The sequence below is a fragment of the Ovis aries genome, chromosome 13, assembly GCF_016772045.2.
Source record: "Ovis aries strain OAR_USU_Benz2616 breed Rambouillet chromosome 13, ARS-UI_Ramb_v3.0, whole genome shotgun sequence".
NCBI classification, from domain to species: Eukaryota; Metazoa; Chordata; class Mammalia; order Artiodactyla; family Bovidae; genus Ovis; species Ovis aries.
Genome location: NC_056066.1, coordinates 37,111,573 through 37,127,498, shown reverse-complemented (window position 1 = coordinate 37,127,498; position 15,926 = coordinate 37,111,573). Strand labels below are relative to the sequence as shown.

Here is a 15,926-nt window from a genome sequence, read left to right as displayed (position 1 = left end):
ACTTACGTAGTTCGAGGCCAGGTCCGGGTGGAGATAGTCAATTCCTGTGAAAAGACAAGAGCACAGGAACAGAGGGTTAATACCTGCCACGCATCCCCAGGAAACCTGCTCAAGAAGGTGCCTTCTGTGCGGGTGTCGGAAGATGGGGATGGGGTGAGCGCTGGGCCCCCGCTTCATGTACCCCTGGGGGAGGGCACTGCTCCCTCCCCCCAAGATGCAGAGCCAGTGGCCACCGGATGTGCCAGAGGAGTGAAGCCAGTTACAGCTCGGGGCCCTAGCATAACACTTCTGACACAAATGTCAGCTTAGTGGCTCCAAGATGGATGTCTCATCCGAGAAGTGATCTAAGAGATTGTAGAAGTTCTGACATTTCTAAAGCATCAGCTGGCATTTCTTCTGCAGTGAAGCCTGCCCTGGGGAGGAAAAGCAATGATTATTTAACGGGGCTCAGACAGCAGTGGATTAGGAGAGCATTGCCAGGCACAGAAATAACAAGAGAAACATGGCTTGGCAAGAAAAGCCATTAGGCAAAGGGCAAGTGGCTTCCTGGAGGTGTCCCAGGTGGGAACTACTTCTTGTTTTTGCAGAAAGCTTTCCAGGGAGCCCGAGACCATGAGTCTTCTGGTGGGAGTCCTGTGCTTTCTCCTGCCTGTGGCCTGTCTTGTCCAAGGGTCATTGCAACAGTAGGATTATGGTCCCTGATGCTGCTGGCTTCCATCAACATGTAGATCTCAGAAAGCACTGTGGAACTTCAAAGGGCAAATTGAAAAGCTCTCATCCAGGTCTGTAGTATCATCTAATCATTGAAAAGCAGCAACAACATCAGAGCATCCAGCCCTCTCAGAAACTGGCTGGGTTCCTGCACTACCTAGTATCATGGTTATGAGTGTAGACTTTGGAGTCAAAGACCAGAGTTTTAATCCCAGCCATGCTGCTGACTGGCTGAGTGACTTCAGGCAAGGTACTTGGCCTCTCTGTGCTTGCTTTCTTCTCAACCCGGTAGGGGTGAAAACAGTGCGTCTTATTCCAGAGGCATCAGTAACTTTATTGGGTTGCAATATTTGCAAGCCAGAGGCATCATTAAGTCTTGATCATCATTAAGTGTCGATCATCTTTGCTACATGCATAACAAGGCCGGGCCACCTTGTAGCTTTGCCCTGCAAAAAAGAACTTGCATCCAAATGTATATTTTTAAAAAGAAGTTTTCCTTTTTTTTTTTTTTTCTGGTTGCACAAGTAATTCCTGGACTGGGAGTCACTCATCTACTGATGTTTTCACATCAGAAGCAACTTCTGTTGTTACTCTGCTTTCTACAGTTTGGGAGATGATAGCCAGGCCCTTCTCTTTCACCTCTTTACCCTGCTCCCCAGAGCTGCAGAAAGACAGGGGGAGGAAGATATAAAGGCTAATATTTTTAAAGTTTCAGACCCTTGTTCTGGACCCTGATTCAGAGATGTCAGTGTAGGCTGTGGGATGGAGCTGGGGATAAGCACAGGCTGTGAGACTACCAGATCCAGTTCTATCCGGGCTCAGGCACTGAAATGTTTGTGTGACTCTGGCCGCATAGATTCAGAGTCTCAGCTTCCTCACCTTTGAAATGGAAGTACTGTTCTCCTTAAAAAGCGGTTTTCGAGGTTGGAGCCAGTTCATTGAAAGTGTTCAGCTTGCAGTAAACACATAACCAATTACATTTCTTGCATCCTCATCAGTACCTCCATTGACCACATTACTAGAGTTTTGTGGATGGTGCAGAAAGAAGAAATAATTCAAAAAGTCTACAGGCTTTATTTTCTTGAGCTCCAAAATCACTGCAGACTGTGACTGCAGCCATGAGATGAAAAGATGCTTGCTCCTTGGGAGAAAAGCTATGACAAACCTAGACAGCATATTCAAAAGCAGAGACATTACTTTGCTGACAAAGGTCCATCTAGTCAAAGCTATGGTTTTTGCAGTAGTCATGGATGGATGTGAGAGTTGGACTATAAAGAAAGCTGAGTGCCAAAGCATTGATGCTTTTGAACTGTGGTGTTTGAGAAGACTCTTGAGAGTCCCTTGGACTGTAAGGAGATCAAATCAGTCAATCCTAAAGGAAATCAGTCCTGAATATTTATTGGAAGGACTGACGCTGCAGCTGCAGCTCCAATATTTTGGCCACCTGAGGCAAAGAGCTGACTCATTAGAAAGGACCTTGATGCTGGGAAAGACTGAGGGCAGGAGGAGAAAGGAGTGACAGAGGATGAGTTGGTTGGATGGCATCACCAACTCCATGGACATGAGTGTAAGCAAACTCTGGGAGATAGTGAAGGACAGGGAAGCCTGGTGTGCTGCAGTCCATGGGATCACAAAAGTCCAACATGACTGAGACTGAACGACAGCAACAACTTGGTTTTAGAGTGTTGTGTTGAAATTAAATTGTCCTATATGTTTGTTGAAATTGGTAACATTTTGTGCACTCATTGTTAGGCAAAACATGTTGTTACAAACAGATAAGTTTAAAAGAAAGGATATACACACATGCAGAGAATAAGTTTCTTTTTCCCTAACAGTTAATTTTTAAAATATGGCTTCCTGTTCTGACGATTCAAGTTACTTAGGAATTTTCTAAGATGTGGTAGTCTCATCTCTGTGATGGGAAAATATTGAAGCCAAGAGATAATTTGAAGACTGAAGGAAATCAGAATTAAAACAAGATAAATTTAGTGTAATTAAAATAAAGGATCTTTAATTAGGTTAAGTGGAAGACTGAATGTTAAGTTAGAGCAGACACAGACTTTGGTCTGAGGAAGAGGATTATTGACAGATGGATTAAGGATGACAGACATGATCCAGAAAAATAATAATGAACTAAGCATGAAAATGATAACCTGGTAATTAAATAGTATTTCAATGTTTTGGTATATTTGATTATCTTTTGAGGCAGAAGACACTGAATACATCTTCTTAATCAGCTTATTTATTTTTCAATTCTTGTATTATTAATGGATTCATTCTTGTTTTTATTCACAGGTTTATGTTCAGCAATGAATGCCAGGTGCTACGCAGGTCTTGGAAAAACACAGACCATTTAGACACAGAATCTGAGCTGAACAGCCACCTAAGGCTTGCAGTCTACAGGGGGCGCTGACTCATCACCAATCATGATGCAATATGGTGCACAAATGATAAATACTTGGTTATACTTTTGTTGATAAACCATTAGTATCCTGTCATTAGTTTGAAAGTCTATGCTGCTGCTGCTGCTGCTGCTGCTGCTGCTAAGTCGCTTCAGTCGTGTCCGACTCTGTACAACAGTCCAAATCCTCAGGAATCGCTGGCAGTTCTGCAGCCCTCAGGGAATCAACAAGGGTACGTATCCTTAGTTACAATGTTAACGGTTCAGTTGAGACTTTGGAGGTTTTGTAAGAGCAAGGTGCCTGCCTGTGACCACTTTTAAGGGTGCTGCTCTGATCCTCCAGGTGCTTAGTGATGAAATGGTGATTCCAGTATAACCTAGGCAGGTTTCCCCCAAACCTACATGCATCTTTCTCCTAGGTGAGCTGGCCTCAACCATGGTGCTTTCTGAGCCAAAGCGTCAGGAAGGAAAAACAGGTAAGCTGCCCACAATGGTATGAGTGTGTGCACACACATACACACATACACACACTCACTCTTGTGAGAGCTCCTTTTTTTTTCCTGTGAAAGCCCTTGGCCACTGAAGAAAGCTTTTGCCTCCACTTCAAAACATCTCACACCTCAGAAAGCACTGGGCATTGTTTTCATGTCGATATTTAATTGAGCCCACACAAAGACACACCGATTTTAAGCACCCTGCCTGTCCTTGTTTTCCATCAATTCTGCTTCAAAGGCTTGCTTTAGAGAACATCATATTCTTTGAGGATCTTGAGAAGAGAAAGGCTCCATTGCTTCATTTCTGTACAGACTTTATATGTAATTGGACCAATACTGCCCAGCGGAGCTTTTATGGAGGATCCAGACGGCTGATGAGAGGTGAAAGTGCATCCCCAATGAGAAGCCTGCAGGGTAGAGGTACTCCAGAATCTCAGCAGAGCCAATGGCACGTGTAGTTAGAAAAACAGCGGTTCATCAAACCCTTTGGTTTTCAAATCATGATATATAAAAATTAAAGCTCTGCTAAATCTTTGTCGGGCAGGCATGTGGGATAGAATTAACATTACAGGGGGGGCAAGTATAGTAAACTGAGATCAGTTTGCTTTACCAGGGCTCATTCTGAAAGCAGCAATAAAGTCAAAATGCTTTTGGGCACCTAGAGCCACACTGCCTAATGGAACTTTCTGTGAAGACAGAAATGAAGTGGAATTGAATTGCCACTAGCCCCATGTGGTTATTGAGACCTTGAAATTAAGTGAATGTGATTGAGGAATTGAGTTTTTAACTGTATTTAGCTTTAACTAATTAAAACTTAAATGTAAATAGCCACGTATGGCTAGTGGCTACTACATTGAACAGTGTGGATCTAGAGACATAGATGGTAAATATAAACAGGTTCAGAAGCTGTTTCAAGGTAAGATACAAGCAGTGTTTGTTGTTGCTGTTGTTTAGTTGCTAAATCCTGTCTGGCTGTTTTGTGACCCCCATGGACTGCAGCCTGCCAGGCTCCTCTATCTGTGGGATTTCCCAGGCAAGAATGCTGGAGTGGGTTGCCATTTCCTTCCCCAGGAGATCTTCCCCACCCAGGGATCGAACCCACCTCTCTTGCACTGGCAGGTGGATTCTTTACCATTGAGCCACCAGGGAAGTCCAGTGGCCCCAATGAGGAATTATAATTCAGTGACTGTCAACTTTCATTTGTTCATTAAAAAAATTTAAACTTATTAATTTAGTACATATTTGTGAAGGGCTTGAGGATCACTGATGTGAGGAGGGTGAGGATGTCGCCACAGTATACATGACCATGCCCAGCCTCTGGCCCTCCTACCTCTGACTAGCATCTCCCGAACGATGGATCTTTTCCGTTCCAAAGACATGCAAAAGACACACTTGGTTCCAGATGAGTGAAGCCTTCAGAATACTCACCATCGTCCATAATTCCAATGGTAACACCTTTCCCTGTGTATCCCAGCTCCCAGGCTTCTGCCACATTCAAGTCGAGACCGGGAGTACCATCAGCTTGCCCAGTATTGATCTGGTTCAAGAATGCCAAAGCAGAGGCTCTTATTAGTTCGGTGTAGATGGTAAAGCACCAGATGGTAAGTATTTGCTTGACACACTCTGCAGCCACCTGATATTTCAGGGCCAGTTCAGAGGTCATGTCTGCCATGAGACAGGACTTTGGGGTGTTCCCTCCATCTACCTCTTCTAGTCTGCTCCTTCTGTTTTTTGATACACAGAACACTGGCATTTTTTGTCTCATGGAAATATTCAAATGCAGTTTCTGTCTCCCTACCTCTTATTACTGGATCATCACCTTTAAACTCCTGAAGGCCAACATTGCAAGAAACCCTCCCCAGTTTAGAATTAAGTGCTCACAACTCTTGCAGCTCTGTATTTATTCCTCACTTTCAGAATTTAGTTCATTTGGTCTTGCTTTATTCTGACTGAATAACTTCCTCACTAAATAATAATATCCTTTGCAAGAGGGAGCATGCTCTATTTACCTTTTTAAGCTCAATATCCCCACACCAAGTCTCACTTAAAATTATTTGTTGGACTGAATTAAAGAGAGCTGCCTCACCTTTAGTGCAAGTTCTAATATAAGAAATAAAAAAGCCTCTCCCCCTTTAAAAAATCAAAAAAGAAAGAAAAGGTAAAAAGAAAAATTCCATACAAATATGTTCACTACCCTCTTCTTATGCATTTTTGTCCTGTAGAGATTCTCTCAAAGATAAATCATTAAAAAAAATAGGCAAGTTAGAGATGGCATTGACAGATGCCCACCGTGACAAGTAGCTGGTACGATGCTGATGCTGCTGAAACATGTAAATATCATTCAGTTCAGTTCAGTTCAGTCTCTCAGTTGTGTCCGACTCTTTGCGACCCCATGAATCGCAGCACGCTAGGCCTCCCTGTCCATCACCAACTCCCGGATTTCACTCAAACTCATGTCCATCGAGTCGGTGATGCCTTCCAGCTATCTCATCCTCTGTCGTCCCCTTCTCCTCCTGCCCCCAATCCCTCCCAGCATCAGAGTCTTTTCCAATGAATCAACTCTTATTAGGGCTCTTCATAGAAATGACTACTGTTCTCATAGGCGCATGTGAAGATGACACCTCATGCCCTGGAAGTTAGAACCATGTGACTGGTTTTGGCTGATGGAATGTGAATTTACATGCCATTCATCATGTCCAGGCAGAAGCTTTAAAAGCCAGTGTGTGATCTGCTTTTCTCCCGCCATTGAGTTGCTCGTGTAACCAGGGGTTGGGATGCAGCTAAGATGAAGCCTGGGTACCTAAGGCATTTCAAAGTGTTGGATGCATAACGTGAGTGAGAAACAAGCTTTGATGTTGTTATTCCACTCTGATTTGTGGGTTGTTTGTTATTGTTAGACACCTAGGCAATCCTAACACACATAAACTCATTCAGTTACCCAGACTGGATTTGTGGAATTCCCTGCCTTGAAGCCTAGAGCATAGCCCAGCTCTGAAACTCCAAGGGAAAAATTGTGATGCATTCCTACAATGGGCTGTTTATAAATTACAAACATTTACAAATTAGTCACCCCTTCCGTTCCATATACCCTGTGGTTTGGGTTGGTTTGGAGGCACATGAGCCCATCTCTTTTAAACATAACCCAACCCACCCGAATAGGTGGTGAAAATATATTCGTTTCACCAGACAGACTAGGCTTCTGTGCCTTGACTCCTGCATCAGTGAAGCTCTACTGAATTGACTGCCATTATTGTGGGAAGCACCAATAGGTGGTACTCCTGCAACTCTAGTCTCTGAGTTCCCTTGCTTGTCCCTTGTGAAGTCATCCGACTCTTTTCCCTTACACCTGTGGCCCCACCCTGGCCTCCCAATCCTATACCTTTTGAGGCCCTGGTTACTCCTCCGAGAACTTTGACTTGACTTTCACTTGTTTCTGCAAGTCTTCACTTATACACTGGTCTGGGAGAAACTGAGCAGCTCTTGGCAGTTGCTTTGAACCCAGAAGGTCATGGCTGTTTAGCAGTTCCAGAAAGAAAGCAGATGTGTGGAGTGTGACGGAAAATCAATACTGATCAGAGGGGACAGAAAAGTTCCCCCAAGCTGGTGCTGGCTAGCATCCCACAGACTAATGAGGAAATAGAAATGCATCTTTTGTCTGAAGTCCCAGGATGAGAACCATTATGAAGGGGACCGGGATGCTTACCAGGTACCATTGCTTTGTGAAAAGAGGGTCGTTCACGTTGATGTCGATCTCGTTGATGTCTCTGTATCCTCGCTTTTTCCGGTTGAATCCTTCCTGCTGCAAGGCCCTCTTTACCTGGAATGACAATGCTTGAGTGTTATCTGTCTATTGGCCGAACACCTCTCTTCTAGAATTCATTTCCACAAATTCAAATTCCTTTTGTATATAATGTGTTTTTTTTTCTTTCCTCAGTAGAAGCTGAGCTCATCTCATGAACACTCTTACTTTCTGATTATTTCCCAAGATAATTTACTGTTGTTAGCATTGAACAAAAAGGCCATGGGGATGGCCTTCAGTGAGTTTTGAGTTTTGTGAAAATAAGAATTATGTGGAGATAAGGTGGTCTCAAATTGCCAATGACCCTGGATCATCGAAAAAGCAAGAGAATTCCAGGAAAAACATCTATTTCTGCTTTATTGACTATGCCAAAGCCTTTGACTGTGTGGATCACGATAAACTGTGGAAAATTCTGAAAGAGATAGGAATACCAGACCACCTGACCTGCCTCTTGAGAAATCTGTATGCAGGTCAGGAAGCAACAGTTAGAACTGGACATGGAACGACAGACTGGTTCCAAATAGGAAAAGGAGTACATCAAGGCTATATATTGTCACCCTGCTTATTTAACTTATATGCAGAGTACATCATGAAAAACACTGGGCTGGAAGAAACACAAGCTGGAATCAAGATTGCCAGGAGAAATATCAATAACCTCAGATATGCAGATGACAGCACCCTTATGGCAGAAAGTGAAGAGGAACTAAAAGCCTCTTGATGAAAGTGAAAGAGGAGAGTGAAAAAGTTGGCTTAAAGCTCAACATTCAGAAAACAAAGATCACAGCATCTGGTCCCATCACTTCATGGGAAATAGATGGGGAAACAGTGGAAACAGTGTCAGACTTTATTTTTCTGGGCTCCAAAATCAGTGCAGATGGTGACTGCAGCCATGAAATTAAAAGACGCTTACTCCTTGGAAGAAAGGTTATGACCAACCTAAATAGCATATTTAAAAGCAGAGACATTACTTTGCCAACACAGGTCTGTCTAGTCAAGCCTATGGTTTTTCCTGTGGTCATGTATGGATGTGAGAGTTGGACTGTGAAGAAGGCTGAGCGCCAAAGAATTGATGCTTTTGAAGTGTGGTGTTGGAGAAGACTCTTGAGAGTCCCTTGGACTGCAAGGAGATCCAACCAGTCCACTCTGAAGGAGATCAGCCCTAGGATTTCTTTGGAAGGACTGATGCTAAAGCTGAAACTCCAGTACTTTGGCCACCTCATGCGAAGAGTTGACTCATTGGAGAAGACTCTGATGCTGGGAGGGATTGGAAGCAGGAGGAGAAGGGGACGACCGAGGATGAGATGGCTGGATGGCATCATGGACTCGATGGACATGAGTCTGAGTGAACTCCTGGAGATGGTGATGAACAGGGAGGCCTGCCGTGCTGCTGTTCATGGGGTTGCAAAGAGTCGGACATGACTGAGCGACTGAACTGAACTGAACTGAAGGTGGTAGGGGGCATTAGGTGAAATAAAACAATGAAACACTTGCATTAAGGGAATGAATGTGATTTCAGAGAGGGAGGGGGTGGACCCATCACAGCCTAGTTTTCTGGAGGCACCATAATGAAGAGGAAAATTGAAAATTTTACATAATCTCCTGCTTCTTCTGCCTCTGTAACCCAGCTTGCTCCTTACAAAGTCTGGATCATGTAGGTCTCAGAAAGTGGGGATTCACAATACTAGGAACTCGAGCTTATCTCACCCGCCCTTGTCCTGCTCTTTGCAATCGCCCTAGCCCCTGCAAGCTCCTCTGTCCATGGGATTCTCCAGGCTAGAATAGAGGAGCAGACTGCCATTTCCTACTCCAAACCTGCTTAATCATGCCTGTCTGTGTATAAGAAACTCTGTCAGCCCTTTGTTCAGGGCTCAGAGCTTGGAGTGTTAGCTCTTCTGGAAGCCCACCAGCGTAATAAACCTGAGTTCTCCAACTCTCCAAGTGTGGTGCTTGGTTTCTCGAGTACTGGTTTTCCCACTTTTGCTGACAGTCCTGTACTATCACATTTGGGAATCAGCCAAAACAAAACATCAAAAACAACAACAAAAAAAGAAAAACCTGCCTGACAAGCTGGCAAGTCCACAACAAAGTTCTAGAAGGTGAGTGAGGGAACCTTGAAGATAAATTGGTGCTCTCTTTGCAATGATGACACTTCATCTGGAGACAGTCAGATTGAACCCCAAGCCCTTGGATGGAAATGAAACTTAGGAGCTGAATCAGGAGGCTCCTGGCAACAGCTGGGCTTTGTCCCAAAACGGAAGCTTTCTTTCCACTTGGGCAAAAATGAACTCACCATGCGGTAGCTGTAGCTGAACATCTACCTGCTCCAGAACTATGCAAGCGGGTAAAAGGGTATGTTCTGGATGCTGTTAATTTTTTACAATTATATTTTGTTGCCAAATGTTCATTTCTCCTTCCGCCATGTTCCCCAGTATATTGGGGGGATGACCTCAAGCCCACTGGGTTCTGTGTTGGTAGAGGAACCGAAGCCTCTCACCTCAGAGGGTGTCTCTCTTCCAGGGTCTGAATCATGGGGAAATGGTGTGAGGGCAGAAAGGACCCTCGGATGGCGTTTATTCAGAGGTTCACTCACCAGACCCCACCCCCTAAAGGATCCTTGCCACTGTTGGCCACAGCCCAGCCTGGAGCCCTCCAGGACCAATCCTTCAGCCTCCCACAGACCTTGAGCTCTGCACCACTTTCCAACAGATTCACTTTCACTTACATGATCCAGAATCAATTTCTGTTGCCTACACCCATGAACTCAGACACGGGACAAGGGAAAACAGAAGATTCCATGTTAGGAGTGAAGCTGGAAGAGGGTGAATAGAGAGACCACAGGCGTGACTGAAAATCCTCCCTTTTCTTGCTGCCCTGGGAGGTGAGGGAGGCTGCAGCTGAGCGGTTCCTCACTTCCCTGCTTCACACATGGACACAGGAAGGCCCGGGCTTATTTGCCAGAAAAATTCTTAATTCTGCAAGACACTGTCCATGTAGAGAAGTAGTGGGTGTGCCATTTGCTCTGTGACTTCTTTGTGGGGAGTGAGGAGTCCAACAAGAGACATTCCCTGTGATACAGTTAACCCCTACCCCTTGAAAGTGAGGTGAAAGTGTTTGTCGCTCAGTCGTATCCAACTCATTGTGACCCCACAGACTGTAGCCGGCCAGGCTCCTCTGTCCATGGGATTCTCCAGGCAAGAATAGAGGAGCAGACTGCCATTTCCTACTCCAAGCAGTCTTCCCCACCCAGGGATTGAACCTGCATCTCTTTACCACTGAAACTCTGGGAAGCCCTTAATTTGCTACCTCAAGCTTCAGTTCTATTTAGATTCTTCACAGATTGGGCACCCCAAACCTGAATTTCTTCGTCCTGACAATTCTTCACAAATTTATTGTTTCTTTATATAAAAAGTATAAAAGCTGCCTGCTTTGGTCACTTCTTAGGTCCTATGGGTTCTATGAGACCTCCATGTGCATGAATTAAATTTTGTTTCTTTTTCTGCCATTAATCTGCTTCATGTCCATTTGAGTATTAGGCCAGCCATGGGAACCTGTGGGCAGCACAAGGGAGGTTTCTCCCTCCCCTACACTCTCAACCTGTAAAGAGCCACCAAATGCCCCCTCTCAAAGCTTCTAGTTACTGGAATTTCCAGTACAGGAACTGGAGCTTGCCCGCCCATCCTGAATGCCCATCTTTCCATTTTGGTCCCACACCCAAGTCTTCGCCTGCTCTGCTCTCAGATGTCAGTCTTGCCTGGCCTTCCTTGGTTGGCGGTGGCCCCATGATATAGGCTTATGTTGGAAAACTCTGCAGGTTGTTCCCAGAAGCATGAGAACAGGAAGCCTATCTCAGGTTTCATCTTTTCCAATAACAGTGGAGGAATGGCTGTCACAACATCACTTCAAACTCAGACCAAGTGCATTCTAATGAAAAGGCAGTCTAACTTCATTTCCATAAAATTAATTTTTAATTTCATAAATTAGTTTTTAATGGAGACCAGCGATGCTTTGGAATGCCATGCTCCCTGGACAGCATCCTCCTTGTAACTCAGAAGCACCGCAGTGTGACTTGAGAGGTCTATAGTTTTGCACCTTGTGTTATTAAAAACCAAGAATTCTAAGACTGTAGAGTGCTTTCTGAATCATATCCTCAGTGAAGATCACAGTTAGAGTTCCAAGAGGGATGAACACCTTTAAGACATATATTTTCACTTGTTACTCAAAAAACTAGATAACAGCGTCTCCCCTACAATGGTACCATATACTGCCATCAGTCGCTTTTGTGCTTTGGTTCTTGTCCAATTCTAACTTGCATTTAAACCTAATTTTTACATAATAGTAATCACATCATTCATAAAATTGAGCACCCTTTCTTTATTGAGTATCTGACCATAAGAATTTTAATACATTGCTACATAGCTCTCATCTTTTAATTTTTCATGGCTTCCTAAACATTCCATAGAGGAATGTACCATAACTTACACAATGAGTTCCCTCTTAGTGGTCATTTAATTGTTTCCTATTATAAGTGAAATTGCCATGAGCAGAGAGATGAGGTTATAAACTATTTTTAAAGACCTCTGGGGAAGGTTTCAGTGTTACAATTCTACGTGTGATAAAGCTCTTAATGTCAGAGAAGTATTTCCTAGCATCTATAATCTTCCCTCACATTATAACTAAAAGACCATTTTTATTCTCTTTTCTTCCTCCTATGAACTGTAACCTTTCACAGATGATTCCTTTCATTACCACTTAGATGTAGGACCAATGACATGCATAAAACTTAACCATGGCTTCTCAGCTTTTCAAAAAAAAAAAAATATATATATATATATATATACATATAACATACAGTTAGCTTCGGTATTTAGTTTTAGAATGCTCTCCCAAGTTGGTTCATTGACTTAAACATTTATACAAATAAAAAAATATGAGAAAGCAGGTGTATGTGTTACTGGATATTATTTTATTACAAATGAACAGATGGATATTCTACGATTCAGGTTCAGGTTTTAAACCTTAATTGGAAACATGTACAAACACAGATTTTGCTGGAACAACTCCACCTACTGCCTTCCCTTCCTTGTGTCTCCCCTCAATGAAGAGATTTTCAGTCCACAAACATTTTTGTGAATCTACAGTATGCTAGTGACAGACGGTACTAGGGTGAGGCAGACATTCCTGCATGTTGGCATACTCTTTTACAAGCTGCATTAACAAGGTACTTTCACTACATTTAATTTTCCCTGGTGGCTCAGATGGCAAAGAATCTGCCTGTTATACAGGAGACCAGGGTTCGATCCCTGGGTAGGAAAGACTTCCTGGAGAAGGGATGGCAACCCACTCTGGTATCCTTGCTTGGAGAATTCCATGGAGAGAGGAGTCTGGTGGGCTATAGTCCATGGGGTTGTAAAGAGTCAGACACAGCTGAGCAACTAACACTTTTAGTTTCAATCTTCCCCACTTGTGTGCAGGCACAGTTCCAGTTGAGGAAACAAAGGTTCAGAGACCATTGGCCAAAAATTGAAAACATGGCAGTCACCCAAGTTGATCAGTTCTAAATGGTGTGAACTTTCCGCTAAAGCACACAGCCTCTCCCTGAGGCATGGAACACAGTCGACCTTCACTGCGTATAACTTCCTAGGGATCAGGGCGGGGATCACTTCCCTGCTGCGCTGACAATTAAATAGCTGATAATTAGCACTGACTGTGCTGGGCAATGGCATCCAGAGAAGGCAATGGCACCCCACTCCAGTACTCTTGCCTGGAAAATCCCATGGACGGAGGAGCCTGGAAGGCTGCAGTCCATGGGGTCACTGAAGGTTGGACATGACTGAGTGATTTCACCTTCAGTTTTCACTTTCATGCATTGGAGAAGGAAATGGCAACCCACTCCAGTGTTCTTGCCTGGAGAATCCCAGGGATGGGGGAGCCTGGTGGGCTGCCATCTATGGAGCTGCACAAAGTTGAACACAACTAAAGTGACTTAGCAGTAGCAGCAGCAATGCTGGGCAAGGGAGAGGCCAGAAGAAAGGGGGGCAATCTAGGGATCTGCCTCCAAAGGGTGGGAGAACATCTAGGCTTGCAGTGAGCCTGTGAAGAAAAACCATAAAACACGGAACTAACATGGTGCTGAGGGCACTGGTTTGTGATCTGTGATGCTACTGATTGTGTCACACTATGCTTTTCTGTGTCATGGGCGTGCTCAGTTGCTCAGTTGTGTCTGACATGTTGTGACCCCATGGACCATAGCCCACCAGGCTCCTCTGTCCATGGGATTCTCCAGGCATGAATACTGGAGTGGGTTGCCATGCCCTCCTCCAGGGGAACTTCCCAACCCAGGAATTGAACTCAAGTCTCTGGTGTCTTCTGCACTGGCAGGCAGATTCTTTGCCAATGAGCCTATTACAGGTTGACCTATGTCCCCTAGAAGATATGTTGAAGTTGTCACCCCTGGTAGCTCTGAAAGTGATCGAGTTTGGGGACAGGGCCAGTGTATATGTGATTAGTTCAGGTGAGGGCAGCCTGGGTCCTAATACAGTACAGCTGGTGTCCTCATAAGAAGAGGATGAAGACAGACACACACACTGTGGTGATGTGATAGAGTATGTCATCAGGATAAACTCATTGCTGGGTAGGACTTTAAATTCTCATCAGGCAGTTATTGCCAGATGCCCCCCAGAAAGCTTACACTGAATTGTACGCTCAGTGACAGTGCATGAGAGTGTGGGGAACTTGAAAATGTGTGGCCCTCAGACACCCTAACGTGGCTATTCTGTTTTGGGGGCCTGGGGTGCCACCTGGGAACCTGTTCTTGAAGAACTCCTAGAGGATCACGCCGTGTGTCCTGGACTGAGGTCTCTGGGAGACTGCAAACTCCAAGATCCCCTCCTGATTCTCTGGTGCCTCAGTGATGCAGGAAGCAGAAGTTCCGAGCCTGGACGAACAGAGCAGTAAACTTGGCCTTGGCCTCCGTGTCTCTCGAACTCCCCAGGTGATTCCTAAGAGCCCCGGGGCTTGGGCAGCTGTGTGCTAGACTCCTCTATCCGCTTCTTGTCTCTTGACCCCGTCAAGAAAGGAAATTGAACTATGGATGAGAGAGGGACAAAGTGCATCTACACCAAGCAACTTCAAGGGTGTGCTCTCTGGAGGAGACCAAACCCAAACCCATAAGAAAATACATTGTATTTGCTTACAAAAAATTAAATCTCTCCTTATTCATCTCAGGCTGCTTGCTGGGAGGTGGGGAAGGGGAGGCTGGGAAGGGGTGGGGAGTGGGAAGAATATCTAGAATGCAGCAAATTGTCCAAAGAACACAGCTCTTAAAAATAAAAATTAATCTACCTAAAGAAACTAAAGACCTATACATAGAAAACTATAAAACACTGGTGAAAGAAATCAAAGAGGACACTAATAGATGGAGAAATATACCATGTTCATGGATTGGAAGAATCAATATAGTGAAAATGAGTATACTACCCAAAGCAATTTACAAATTCAATTCCCTATTAAGCTACCAGCCATATTTTTCACAGAACTAGAACAAATAATTTCAAGATTTGTATGGAAATACAAAAAACCTCAAATAGCCAAAGCAATCTTGACAAAGAAGAATGGAACTGGAGGAATCAACTTGCCTGACTTCAGGCTCGACTACAAAGCCACAGTCATCAAGACAGTATGCTACTGGCACAAAGACAGAAATATAGATCAATGGAATAAAATAGAAAGCCCAGAGATAAATCCACACACATATGGACGCCTTATCTTTGACAAAGGAGGCAAGAATATACAATGGAGTAAAGACAATCTCTTTAACAAGTGGTGCTGGGAAAACTGGTCAACCACTTGTAAAAGAATGAAACTAGATCACTTTCTAACACCATACACAAAAATAAACTCAAAATGGATTAAAGATTTAAATGTAAGACCAGAAACTATAAAACTCCTAGAGGAGAATATAGGCAAAACACTCTCCGACATAAATCACAGCAGGATCCTCTATGATCCACCTCCCAGAATACTGGAAATAAAAGCAAAAATAAACAAATGGGATCTAATTAAAATTAAAAGCTTCTGCACAACAAAGGAAAATATAAGCAAAGTGAAAAGACAGCCTTCTGAATGGGAGAAAATAATAGCAAATGAAGCAACTGACAAACAACTCATCTCAAAAATATACAAGCAACTTATGCAGCTCAATTCCAGAAAAATAAACAACCCAATCAAAAAATGGGCCAAAGAACTAAATAGACATTTCTCCAAAGAAGACATACGGATGGCTAACAAACACATGAAAAGATGCTCAACATCACTCATTATTAGAGAAATGCAAATCAAAACCACAATGAGGTACCACTTCACACCAGTCAGAATGTCTGTGATCCAAAAATCTGCAAGCAATAAATGCTGGAGAGGGTGTGGAGAAAAGGGAACCCTCCTACACTGTTGGTGGGAATGCAAACTAGTATAGCCACTTTGGAGAACAGTGTGGAGATTCCTTAAAAAATTGCAAATAGAACTA

At 43.8% G+C, this 15,926-nt stretch overlaps 1 protein-coding gene across 1 annotated transcript in view; it reads right to left on the bottom strand.

Moving 5' to 3' along the window:
- Window positions 1–15,926, bottom strand: part of LOC443027 (neuroendocrine convertase 2) — a 240,527-nt gene that overhangs the window by 101,314 nt on the left and 123,287 nt on the right. Inside the window, exons 3-5 of the mRNA XM_042230652.1 lie at window positions 7,310–7,423; window positions 5,035–5,143; window positions 7–44 (exon numbers count right to left, since the gene is read on the bottom strand). Coding sequence (XP_042086586.1) covers window positions 7–44; window positions 5,035–5,143; window positions 7,310–7,423 — 261 coding nt within the window. The remainder of the gene's footprint in view (window positions 1–6; window positions 45–5,034; window positions 5,144–7,309; window positions 7,424–15,926) is intronic.